The sequence below is a fragment of the Rhinolophus sinicus genome, chromosome 3 (assembly GCF_057876585.1).
Source record: "Rhinolophus sinicus isolate RSI-liver-muscle chromosome 3, RSI-T2T, whole genome shotgun sequence".
NCBI lineage: Eukaryota > Metazoa > Chordata > Mammalia > Chiroptera > Rhinolophidae > Rhinolophus > Rhinolophus sinicus.
In genome coordinates, this window is record NC_142503.1 from 74,090,432 (window position 1) to 74,104,158 (window position 13,727).

The following is a 13,727-nucleotide window of genomic DNA, read 5'->3' on the forward strand; positions in this document are numbered from 1 at the left end:
TAGCCGGCTGCTCCGCTCCGGGGCTGCGGGCGCTTATTGACCCAGCGGCCGCGGCGCCGCTGCTGTCTCCTTCTGTTAGTGGCGGGCGGTTAGGAGCGCCGAGTGGCGCTGGAGAACCGGCTCTTCCTTTCGCAGCTGCTGCCGCCATCTCCGTGTTTGCGGGGCGGGAAGGAGGGAGGGGACTTGCGGCTGCAGCTGGAGCGGGCTTCTCTCCGGGGACGGTCCTCTCCTTGCTTTCCTTTTCCTCCTCCGCGCGTTGTTGCTGCCTGCCCCCTGCGCCCTCCCTGCGCAGCCCGGGTCCGGGAGGGGAGAGGAAAGGGCGGCGGGGGGCGGGAGACGCCGCAGGGTGGACGCGCGTTTGGAGGCAACTCCTGCTCGATCTGTGCATCCCCACGTCCAGGGTGCTCGCCGGCCCGGCCTCGGCGGCTGCCGCGGCGGCCGCAGGAAGGGGCTTGGAGGAGGCGGGGGCTGCGCTGCGGGGGCGGGACCGGCTGTCCGGGCGCTAAGTTGTGGGGCCCGGCTCCTCCCGACTGGATTCTTTCCCCCTCGGCTCCTGGGACCCAGCTCCGCGCCGCCGGCCCCTGAGCCACCGAACCCCCACTTCCTGGGTGAGGAGGACACGCCTGCCCTTGTGGAGAAAACTTTTCCTGCGGACTTGGTCGAGGCGGTGGTGGCAGGAAGTCCGGGCAGCGACCTCTCTCCTCCGCCTGCTGCGCTCGTCCTGCCGGGTACCCGCGCTAAGCTCGAGATCAAGTTTTCGGGGCTCCTTCCGGGCTGCAGACGGGTCTCGCCTTAAGAGGGGCGCCCGGCCCCAAGGAGGACAGCGGGCCAGGGCGAAGGCCGAGGGCGCGTGGTGGTTTCGGAGACAAGGTGCGGAGCGCGGCCGGGACCTTCAGCCGCAGCGTTAAGCGCGGAGAACACGAGCTTGGGAGCGGAGAGCCTCTGGCGGCCGCTTCCAGGAGTCCACAGTCTGCTTCCTCCGGGTGAAGACACACTAGTGTCCTGGACCCAAGTCTATCGAGGAAAAAATGAAGTTAAGCCGTCAGTTCACCGTATTCGGCAGTGCGATCTTCTGTGTTGTGATCTTCTCGCTCTACCTGATGCTAGATCGGGGTCACTTAGACTACCCCAAAAGCCCGCGCCAAGAGGGCTCCTTTCCCCAGGTAAGCGCCCGGGGCACAGAGATCCCAGAGGGTAGGCATGGGGGCCGGTAGTTACCCGCTGCTCCTCGACCTCTCTCCCGCGGAGGCTCCGCGCCACGGCTTGGCCAGTCCGAATTGGAGGAGGATCCGAGCCTCCTCCAACCCGGCTTGGCAGCGTTGGATCGGCGGTGACCGCGATCCCGGAGCCTTCTCCCGGGCGCGAGGAGTTAACAAAGTGCTGGGCGGCATGCTTGGCGGGATCGAGCTCAGGTGAAGTGGCCATGATCCTGCACTGGTACCCGGGCCTGTAAGGGTGGCCTCGGGCACCTGCTGGCCGGGGATCGGGCGCGGCGTGAGGCGCGCCCTGGCCTGCACAACGCCTGTTTGCCGCTGTTGGGTAGCCCGTCAGCCCACACAGGGTTAAGCTGCACAGACCCCCTGCACGCGCCCACTCGTGGAAATGGATCACACAGACTCCATTTGGGCAGTGTTCTTACCCCACCGTCTCTTAAGAAATAAAAGTTTATTTCGTGTTGCAGACCTCTTAGAAGTGAATCTGTAGGGTTGATTTTAGTGTCGTCGTTCTTCAGCTACATCGGGTTTGTTTGGAACAGACGTGGGAGCCTAGTGGGGAAGCGCGTGTCATACTCCAGCCGGAAGCTGTGGGGCGCTCAGCCTTGTGCCCAGTGGTCGAATTGTCAAACGAGTTACGGAAAACGACCCGTTTTCAGTCTTTTATTTAAAGTTACTAAAAATAAACAAACGGAGACAAACGGTTCTATTTGGAAGGACACAGCGCCGCGTGTGTTTCGGTTTCGAGTTATTTGCCAATGACCAAGTCCACTTAGGAAATTTTAGTAAAATTACGTATTGTGTAATATCCCCTGTAATGAATGAACCTGAAGATCTCAAAATCCTGACAAGCTGATCTGACAACTATTTGACTCAGAGACAGAGAAACGTAGTACGTGAATAAGTTGATGTTTTAAATTTGTCTTTGTGACAATTTAAATGACGAAAGAGTATCCTTGCCTTTTGTTCTTGTGATATGCTAGAGCAAAAGGCTTGAATTTATTTGAAATTAAACTACTAACTTTGCCTGAGTTATTATGAAAGTGAAAAAACACCCCTTTGTGATTGCTATCATCAATACAGGACACTCAGAATATTTTACTGGTGAGAATATTTTACCGGGGAGAATATTTTACCCTGAGAGGTATTGAAAACCTTATGAACAGATGTATCAAAATTTGTAAAAGCTTCTGCTTCTCCTAAGTAGTCTGATAGGGTAAATATAAGTGAGATAAGCACTTTGAGATATCTTTAAATCTTAAGTTTAGAGTTTTTCTAGTGCTTGTTGATAAGATTGAGTAAAAGTTTTAAAAAGGGTAAATCCTGTGAAGCAAGAGCAAAAAGAGGATTTCTAAGCCTTGTTTAATATGCTGTTTAATAATTTTGGGGCTAAACTTACTGTGATTTCCCCCACCAAACCTATTTCCAGAATTTTCTTCATTACATGAAAAATCATAAAAACTGATACATTTTACTTAAAGTGTTATCTTGACTACTGTCCTATGGCTTTGTTTTGATCACTTGGAAATGACTTATGCAAACATCTGGGGCCGGGGTTCTCTGGCAACCTTGACATTTTACTGCTTCTAAAGAAGTGAGTGACTCATTCACTTTACTGGGACATCTTAGGCAAAGTTAATTCCAGTATTTTAATATCCACCTCTAGTCCTTGTCATGGGACCGAAGTTCTGCTTAGAATGTAAAGCATTTGGTGGAGAAAAGTGACAGTGGATGCCGGAAGAGGAGGCCCTGTGTGTTTTCTGTTTTGTGTGCAAGCAGTGAGGTAGGTGGAGTTTTTTATACTTAAGGATGTCTTTCTCAGAATTTCAGTATTGGATTTTCGGTGCAGGAAGAAGGCACCCTTTACTGATTTAGTTTTGGGGAGCCACTGAATCACCAAGCAGGTGGACAGGATGAAAGTGCTGTAAGGCCAATTCGTGTTTGACATCAGCCAGAGTGCCTTCCACGATAAACACGATTCCCACAACCACCACCCCAGTAGGTGAGGAAACAGGCACAGCAAGATGGACTTGCCCAAAGTCACACAGCTAAAAGCTGAGATTTGAACAGGCGGCCTTTGGAGTCCAGGCTCTCAGCTGCCAGCTGTACTGCCACGTAGTAGTCCTTTGCCTACTGTTAGGCCCCAGCCTGCTTGTGGAAAAGATCTGATGGGGAAGCTAGAGCATGTTACTCTGTGGCTCCTTAGCTTATGACTTTTTTTTTTTAAAAGGAACTTTTAAAAAAAGCCCAAATAAATATGCTCTTTTTCCGAAACATTTAATGCTCGAAATTTATACCTCTCCCACAATGTCTTCTAGCTCACTTCAGAGCTAAACATTATAATGAAAACCATGATGTAGGGCAGCATCCAGCATTTGAGTTGATTTTTTTTTTTCCCCCACTACTTCTCTCATGTAAACCTTAATTTGATGAGAACACCAAACATAGCACAACTAAATTACAATGTATTATGTTTCTTCGTTCCGTTTGGGTACTGAATTCCTTAGTTTTATTAGAACCCAGCTAGTCAGTCACTATGTATCATTTTTGGTGTTTAGTAGAATGATTTATCTAGAAAGGGTTTGATTTCCTCTGACTTGTCCATTTTAGTTTCTGTCAGTTGATCTAGAACCTTCAGGAAGGTATATGGTCCATCTTGTACGTAAGCATGACGTGCTTTAAAACTATCCTAGATTGAGAGCAATCTATTTGCTGTTATTCTGGCTTTCATTCTTTCCTTCCTCCCACACCTCTGTTTTCCACCACTTCGCCAGACTCGGGGGTGGAAGTGGGCCCAACTTGGGGTGCTCCATTTTCTCCCACACTGGAGCAGCTGCCTGCATCTGAGATACTCTTTGGAAGGCTTTACCCTGTGTTTCTGGGAGGAATTCCTTTGAGGCCTGGAGGCAACAGGTGGCCTTGTCTGTTTTAGCTTATGTATATATTTCAGGGTTAATAAATCTCAGTTAGAAAAGTTAATAAAAATTGCACTCCGAATGAGAGGCTGGCCAGGGCCTAATGCCCTGAAGATACTTTGAGGTAATGTAAGAATTCCAGCAGATAGAAAGGAGAAACGTTAAAGTCTTCCTGAAATTCTTTATTATTTCATACAAGCAGATTTCACAAGTTGCTTACTATCAGCGATGTGCATAATATTATGTCTTATTGTTGTATCTAGAGAATTAAATTAATGAGCCAGGTTTGTGTAACAAATGATCAGTTTTTAAATAACTAGTATAGCGTATGACCATAAGGATTAATATTAACTCTTGGGGTTGATGGAAAATGTGACAGTGAAGTTCAGACTTTATTTTTGTGCCCAGGTAACATTTATCAAGTGAAAAAGTGAGACTGTCTTAATACAAGTATTGATTGAAAGACATTGGAAGGTGGGGATTTTTATGCCTTTTGTTTTTTTAACTTTTGTTGTGAAAATATAATACACATACAGAAATATGCTGAAACTCTTTCCATCTCTAGTACTTTAAGGTCCAACATAGTTGATGTTTAATAAAAGTTGACCTCAATCCCCAATTATTTTATTTTTCTTTCAGAAATCTGTGAATCGTAATGACCATGTTTTCCCCAAAATAAGACCTACCCGGACAATCAGCTCTAATGCGTCTTTTGGAGCAAAAATTAATATAAGACCCGGTCTTATGTTAGATAAGACCCGGTCTTATAGTAAAATATCTATCATAAGACTGGGTCTTATATTAATTTTTGCTCCAAAAGACGCATTAGAGCTGATTGTCCGGCTATTTTCGGGGAAACAGAGGACATATGGAAAAATGTGATCTTCCCCACTTCTCCACACTTAAGTGCACTCTGTTTATAAACTGTAGCACTTGTGGCTGGGGTTTGTGCGGGTGTACAAATGGGAGCTTGCTTCATTTCGATAGTGTTTGAGATCTGTGACTTTTGGGAAGTGGTAGAACTTTGACAGTGGTGGCAACCAGGTGTTCAGGAGGAATGCAAGAACGTGAAAACCTCTGAAGAGGCTGTTCTCCACCCCCTCCTGAGGGCAGGCATCCTACAGGACTCTTGCCCAACGTGTTTCACTAAAACTCAAGCTTACTTCCTAAACACCAACTGGGACAGACACTCGCTGCATCTGGTCTGAAGGCTTAAGTTTATTATTGTTAAAACTGAATGTGTTGCTCCCAGAGTAGCACTGCTGTCAGGGTCTAAACAAATACATTTGTTTGGGAGATGTTGCAATCCTATTTATCTGCAGGGGATTTTACTCTGTTACTCATTAATTAGCATTAAAGGATATCTGGGCTGTGGGCAGGCCAAAACATTGACTAAACTTACCACTCTTATTTGTTGTTTTTACTTTGAGTCAGCTGTTGCTTTTTGTGATAGCTGTTAAAACTCTGGCCTTTTTTTGGCAGACTGGCATTAAGTGTTGAGATTTTCCTAGAAGGAGTAATTCGGTAGCTGCCGCTGCTTAATTATTAGTTTTTCTTTTCCTTTCTTTTTTTTTTTTTGAGTCCAGCAGTCTCAGTTTTCCCTTGTTGTTTCCTCACTTCCATATAGATCTTTCAGAAAATGGGAGGATATTCAGTAGGGGAGATATGATTTCTGGTTGCCGCATTGTAAGTCATTGTACTTTGGCCCCTTTGGATGTTGTTGGTCAAATTCCTGGCAGCATGGACTCTTACAGTATACGCAGAACTAAGGAGAGGTGGAGGAACTCCAAGAGTGAATTTTGCTTCTTTTCATCATTGTGATTTGTAGGTTGATCAGGACAGGCAGTAGACCATTTTAGCTAAAAAAGGTTTCTCTTCACTTACAGATTGCAAGCCAAGCTGCTAATTTGAAGGTTGAAACCATGCTTAGGTTCAAACAAGTGTGAGCACGGTTGATTGTACTGAAATGCAGTTCAAACCTAATGCTTGAGTGTTGTCAGATTTGCCTTGTGATAGGGAGGAAGTAAATCATTTGATTTGAAAGAAAGTCTCTTGAGGTCATAACGTAGCTTTTCTGTGAGATAGTATGTTTAAGATAATGTTGTTTGTACTTTTATGCAGACATAGTAAGTATCCAGTAAATAGTTTACGTTAAATTTGTAAATCTAACATAACTATTATCGAAAGAAAAGATCCACTTCGAAGCACTGTAGTTTAAAACTGTACATACTCTACCTTTGGCTACCTCATAGCGTCATTGTTATTGACATTTTGGGCTGGGGTGCTGTCTTATGCATTTTAGGGTGTTCAATAGCATCCCTAGAGTCTACTGGTCTTATGCCAGAAACACCTTTTCCTCTCCCTTCCCCCAGTTGTAGCAACCAAAAGGGGATCTCCAGACATTGCTGAATGTCCCCTGGGGGCAAAATCGACCCTGTTGAAAACCAGTTTTGGCAGCAGTCTAGCCAAAGGCCTATTTTTTATACCCACTGTGCATTTTGCATTTTAGGAAGGGGTGAGCCAAAGGCTTAATTCTAATACTCAAAAGGATAACTAGCATGTTTGGATGATCGAAATGTATCCTTTCTCTGGATGCCTAAAAGTCACTTACATTTTTAGGATTCTAAATTGCCATATGTTACAGAAAATACAAGCGTAGATTATGTTCATATGCAAGTTAAAGAAAAAATGGAAGATTATCATACTGAAATTTATTTTTTTAAGATTGGATGTACTTTAAAAAAATTGGATGCACTTATTATTCTGAGAAAAGCATTATGGTCAGATGATAGTAAGTAGATCATCTTTTACTTTCTGTGAGCTGAATTAGAGGTTGTCAGTAGTTCTGATTTATTCCCTTTGCCTTTTAGTACAGGAAGATAAGATGCATTGATTAGTAACAAGGTAGCATGAAAGTCATATGCTAAAATAATTTGAGATGTCTGAAATTTCCTCAGGCAAGCTATTTCCTTTCTTCAAGGTATCACTTAGTTTTATTTCTGTTAATTCTGGTGATTCTGGCTACTTGTATCACTTCTTGAGATGAGAAAAAGCAGGGAAAGAAACTGGAAAATAAAGTGCCTGGAGACTTCCCTCCTGTCTGTCCATTTCATTTTGTTTTAAATAGCCTTTTATAAGAAAGGGGATGGGAGTAGGGATAGGAAAAGAATGAAGTTCTTGACAAATATCCTCCTTCCTTCCCTTTTGTCCTCAAGGCCTCTGGTCTTGATTCTGCCTAAGTCAGCTAACTGTGTCGAATCTGTGCTGCCACCTGTTTTTGTAGGGGCCCAAGATAAGAATGGTTTTTTCGTTTTAAAATGGTTAAATATTTTATGAGGTAACCACACTCATTCCTCTATGAATTGTGCTTTAAGGTTAGAATTTTTGTGCAGTTGTGACAGATACTATCTGCCTCACAAAGGCCAAAATATTTACTGTCTGGCTCTTTACAGAAACAATTGTCCAATTCCTAGTTTAAACTGTATTTCTTTATTATTAACATTGGAGGCCTACAGTGTGGTTCGATCTGTTGAAGCAGAGGTGGGTTAATTAAAAACACAATTCTCATGAGCTGGTTATTACATCAGCATTTGTCAAATTCAGTTTGTGTTTTGAGAGTGTGGTTTAAAACTAGTGCTATCCACATGTTTCATAGATTTCCACATATCCTTGGGGAACTTTCATGCTGGAGCATGGATATCTTTCTATTACCCGAAGGTTTCTCACTATAGGGCTGCTCTGAGACATAGGGTTCTAGGGCACGAACTAAGCAAGAGTGATCCATAGTCTCAAGATTGAAAACCATGACTTTATAATATTTGGATTTGCTACAGTTCACACATGTACTGGATTCTGAGCCTCATCGGACTGCTTGGGGCAGTTAGTAACTGTAGAGGGAGAGCCGGGGTCTAGGGATCTTTATAAACCATAGATCTTGGCTGGAACGTGACATTCCTCCCTGAATCCCTGAGGGCTGCTCAGCTTAGAGGCACAGAAGTACCAGGATGCCTGCAGGGGCACTTAACTGCTACCCTACTATGTTTTTGCATTTTTATATGTATGTATTTATGCATTTTTCACATCTAAATGGATTTCCCAGCAGCTTCTTTGCAGGTGTGCACCCATGGAAGTCCAGAGAAATTAAATGCTTTTTCCAATGGCAGGGCAGGCCCCAAATGCGACCCAATTTTACCAGTGAACCTCGCTGTCTGGAAACAGGATTCTGGAGAGCCAGGAATTTGCCAATGATTTTTATTCTTTTAAACACGTTTCCTCTAGGACTGCTACTGTTTAGTTTTGTGATGAGGAGCTCTCCCCCTTCAGGGTAAGGCTATGCTTTGGGGCTGAAGCTGTCCTTTGCAGCAGTTCACCTCTGTTCCTTCATGCCACAGGTGGAGAGGAATGTGGAATGTATGGGTCTAGGCCTTCGTGGTAGCATTACTATTATTATTATTATTATTATTATTATTATTATTAGTCTGTGGAGCATTAGAGGATGGAAGACTGAGAGTATGACTCATCCTCAGAATTATTTTCTGCACAAAAAAATCCTGAATGTGTATTTTCAGAATCCCATGAGGTAGTCATCTTAATAGTACCAGCACTCCAGAAAAGTCGTAAAATGAAGAAAAAATCAGAGATAGAATTTTAGAGTAGGGAGGGCTCTTCCAGGCCAGGTAATTCACTCTTTGGTTTTCCATATAAGGACGCTGAGCTACATAAATTGGACTTCAGAAATTTGCCCCAGGGCTCATCGCCAGTCATAGCATACCTCAGACATGCGCCGTGGCCTGCAATTCAGTGGCCCATCTGTTGTACTATACCCAGCATATATTTGATAATTTACTATGTGTTAGGTACTATGGTGATTAGGAGAGACATACTAGAAATGTTATTACTTGCTTTGAAAGGGCTTCGTAGTTATTTGAGGGGACACAACTGCCATTTGTGAAACAATTAGAGACAGTTAAATGTCATTTAATGATTCACTTAAAGAAGTTAGAGCAGTGCCCGACATATAATAAATTCTTAATCTATGCTAGTTATTACCAATGAACAGAGATTTAGGAGCAGAGGTTTACCTATTAGGTACCAAGCACTGTTGTAAGTTCTGATGGTACAGGAGCGAAAAATAAAACAAGAGTCCGTGATCTTGATTTATATCCTTAATATAAGGGCAAAAGCCTCAAAAGGAATTGAGAAACAGAACTAAGTTCTAGTAATGGCCTAGGTCCAGCTGACCGAAGGACATGGGAAAGAAGCAAGACTTTCCTGATGGGGCAGGACTTTGAAGGGAGAAAGAACGTTCTTAGCGTGAAGTTCAGTGCTTTTGGAGGCTTGGAGTTATGAAGGAGGGCATCATGAGAAGAAGTGAGGAGACTGATTTAGAATCTTTGGTGCTTGTAAAGGGTAGTTGGGAAAACAAGGTAGGTAGTTTGGGATCAGATTGTGAATTGCCCTGAAAACCAGTCTGAGGAGTGATGCAATAGATAGTTGTTAACCATTTGAAGGTACAGAGTATACCAGAACGCCGCTTGAGAAAAGCAGTGTTGGAGAATTAATTTCGTAGAAAATTTTAGACCTGGAAGAGAGCTAAGAGAATATTTAATCTAGATTATTCTGGTAGCAGTGTGTAGGAAGACTCATAAGCAGGAAGGAGCTGAGAATCTGTTTGAGGTAATACAGACAGAAGGCAGTAAATCCTGATACCAGTACTGAATTGGCTAGAATTAAGAGGGAGAGGGAAAATGTGGAGACATTTTGTAAAAAGAAGCATTGGGGCTTTCTACCGTGTTTCCCCGAAAACAAGACTGGGTTTTATATTAATTTTTGCTCCAAAAGGCGCATTAGGGCTTATGTTCAGGGGATGTCATCCTGAAATATCATGCTAGGGCTTATTTTCCAGTGAGGTTTTATTTTCGGGGAAACACCGTATAGATTTGATAAAAGATAACGATGGTTGGTTTGAGTCAAAGAAATTTCTCTCACCTTTTTCCTTTGGGGTATTTGGAGCCTGCTTGTACTGTTTGTGGAAGGAGATAGTTTGAAAGATAAGCTGGTTTGAAAGCCCAGTTCGGTTTCATTTATGGTTAGGTGGACATTAGTGGAAATAGTGGGCTGGAGTGCCAGAGTGAGAGATCAGGGAGGGGACATGTGACCTGGTGGTCATCAGTATAGTCGAGAAGGAATCAGCTCACTCGGGACTATGCTTTGTGAGAAGAGAGCAGAGCACCAAGTACATTTCTTACAGCCAAAAGCTATGCTTCTTATATTAAGATTATTGTGTAGCAGATGTTAATAAAATGAAGTCAGCTTGTATTCAGATTGTCAGAAACCAGCGCATTGGGCAGCATATCTAAGAAAAGATGAGACTATCATAAGGAGTTCAAAGAAGCATTTCAATAGGAAACTAAAAAAGACCCTTCTCACCTTTGGCCCACCTTATGGGGATAAATTCTTTCTTTCTGTGCTGTAAGAACAGAAATAGGTTCCTCTGTGTGGGGTGGGGGGGGAAGGATAGATAATTTATTAAAGATCAAAAGGCAGCACCCCAAATCGGGGCCTCAAAGTTCAAGGTTGTTCAGAAAATGAGATTTCTGGTAATACCCACCAACTGCCTCTTGTTTATGGCAAAGAGCCCCCCTCTCTTTTGCTTGGTTGCTGACCCACCACATACTGAAATAAAACTATCTCTGTCCAACGACCACCTCTTGAAAATTTGTAGGGTCAAATCAAGACGACAGTGGAGATGCAAGATAGTTCTTGTGACTTTTAGGGGAAAAAAACCTAACCAGTAATTGTTTAATAGAAGAAAGAAAAAGATTTGAGAAGAATTCAAGATTTGTATCCTTAACTCATCTTTGATGCTGTTGGTATGGTATTTAGAAGTTTGCTATTATTATGTAATCTGTTACATTGTGCCTTACTATGTTGCATTTGTTGCTTCCGTGGTATTTACCAGGTCTTACCTTGCCCTAGGAGATCAGTTGCTTCAGATGGATTTTTATAAAGCCAGTCAGTAGGGAAGGATTTGGAAAACTGTAGAATCTTTGGTGCTTGCAAAGAAGAGTTAGGAAATTCAGAATTTATAATCATTCACATGGGGCTTGACTAAATACCTGTCTCCTGTCAGTGAGGAATAGAAGGGGCTTATTGAGGAGATGATTGGTATAAATAAGCCTGAAGTCAGGCTGATTATCTCCTTTCAGAGGCTCCCCAAAACTATTTCTATATGAAAAACCATCTTAGACATGTCAATTGCATTTATTTAACAGCAGGCCCTAAAATATAGTATAGGCCATTCATCCATGGCAAATGAGTTTAGGTAGTATAAATGGATAGTATATAATAACCCTTGTGTACAAAGACTGCCTTATGTGAAAAAATATAAGGCAGAGTACCAAAAAAGACCAGCAATCATTGGCCAGATGACATGTGACTGGTTCTCTGGGAATTGTTGCAACCTAAACATACATGAACTTCCATGTGTGTTCTTGGGTGGCATACACTGTTGACATATTATCTTAGAGTGCTATGTATAGGAATAGAAATACAGTAAAACTTCATTTTACAATAAAAATCATTGTGGTTTTTTTAAAAAAAAGTTTTGCAAAAAAAACACGTAATATTTCATAGAACAATTTGGGAAGTGCTGAATTAAAGAAAAATATTCAATTAGTCAACACTTTATTTGCTTAGCACCACTTAATGCAGTTATTAAATGTATTTGAAAGTAATAAAACTGTATTGTATGAAAATATTTTATAATCCAAGCATTTTGCCCTATTTACAAGCTCTTCTACTAATAACATTTTTAAAAAGATAACCTGTTTTGCAGAATCTCACTTTATATAGTAGCTTGGTGCCTAAAATGGTGCCTCAACAGGAAGTGGTTTCTATGCAGCTGCATTAGGCTGGCATGGGTGGGGGCTGTATGTTCTAATCTAAATATACATCTGGAAACTCGCAGGGTGGAAATGGAGCTGTGTCCTGGAGCCTGGAGAAAGTGTCAGCAACTGGAGCCGGGACCATGTTTTTTGAAAGTGGTGAGAGAGTAGGGTACAAAGGTGCGGAAAAACCAGAGTGGCCTGTTATTCCAGGTCAGGGCTGGGATCCTCTGTGGTGATTCTGGCAGCGGCACAGTGGTTTTACCCAGGTGCAGCCAGGAATCCTTGGGGACCTCACCTACCGAGGTAAAGGGTAGTGAGCTTGAAGTCCCAGCTCTTCCCTTCACAGTCCCTTGGCACTCTTGTCATACACGTGTATCTGCATCTGAGGAGCCTCTGTTACCGTCACACCTAGGCAGGTATGAATTATGAATAATGATTTGCCAGGGCAAAGCGTGCATTGCTCTTGTGTTTTGGCAAGGTGTTATGTAATTATTCTTGATGCTCATATGGTGAGGGTATTTATTTCTTTGAATGAACAAATGGCCGCACAAAGAAAATACCCTGGAAGAGATTCAGGCATGATAAACTCTGGGTCTGGAAAATACCATTAAGAGGTCATTTGTAACTATGGTTTGTGGCTTGTTGATAGAGAAGTAGTTACATACATAACTGTGGCCACAGCCTCAGTTCACACTCTTTGGCCTCAACAGTACACATCTTAAGGGGGGAGGAGCAGTCACTTGTGGGGTTACTTGTCATTCATGAAACCAAAATGCTTTCCTGTTAAGTGCCTGAGCTCTGACTGAATAGGAGGGTTTTTCTCTCTATAGTTGAACAGCGTCTGACTTGGAACTACTGCAATTCCAGTGACACCCCTGCTGGAAATACAGACTCTCTTTTACCAAATCACAGTTCCTACATTTAGCTTTAATGCAGTGGTTCTTAACTGCAGATGTGTGAGAATCACCTGGTGAGCCTTTTACAATTATAAGAAGTGGCTCTGTGTACTCTCTCTAGGTAATCCCATTCGTTCCCACTGCTTTAAATTCATATTTATATAGCTACTCAAGCTTATATATTCTCCTGACTTTTGAGCTTGTGTGTCTACCTGATATCACCACGGAGCTATCTATCTAATAGTTCCAGAAGAAAACCTGTGCCCCTCACTCTGCTCCTTCCCCAGCATTCCCTATTGCTCTTCAGTGCCACCTACAAATATCATTCTCCCAGTGGCCTCAGAAAAAACACACACAAAAAAACAACAAACAAACAAACATTTTTCTTTTCCTGACCCTTCCTACTCCCTGTGTCCTGTCAAATGGCCCAAGCCACCATGGCATTTACCTGGCCACCTGCCGTACCATCTTACCCCACTTGCCCCACCATAGCGCTAGAATACCTTTAAAACACTTTTTATTCATTAGCGCCCAACCTATCCAAGATGAAGATGTTGATGTTTCTTTCCCTGAAAAAATATTTTTAATCATAAAGTCTTTTCCTATCTCTTTTATTCTAAGGTAGATATGTAGCCTTAGACCAAAATATGCCCCTGGGAAAACAGCTTATAAAGTCACGTGGTGTCACCCCTCTGGCTCCATTGCATGGGCTCTCAGCTCCCCACGTCTTCTGATGAGGATTCGGGTGGCTTCCTCTAACAGGGACTGCAAGTGGAAGGAAACTTTCTAAACTTTATTTATATTGGGTCAACT

General features: G+C 43.0%; 1 protein-coding gene across 1 annotated transcript in view; it reads left to right on the forward strand.

Annotated features, from left to right (window-relative positions):
* Positions 1-435: 435 nt before the first annotated feature.
* Positions 436-13,727, forward strand: part of MAN2A1 (mannosidase alpha class 2A member 1) — a 167,374-nt gene continuing 154,082 nt past the window's right edge. The window contains exon 1 of the mRNA XM_019727767.3: positions 436-1,163. Within this exon, the coding sequence (XP_019583326.2) occupies positions 1,029-1,163 (135 nt within the window). The 5' untranslated portion in view covers positions 436-1,028. The remainder of the gene's footprint in view (positions 1,164-13,727) is intronic.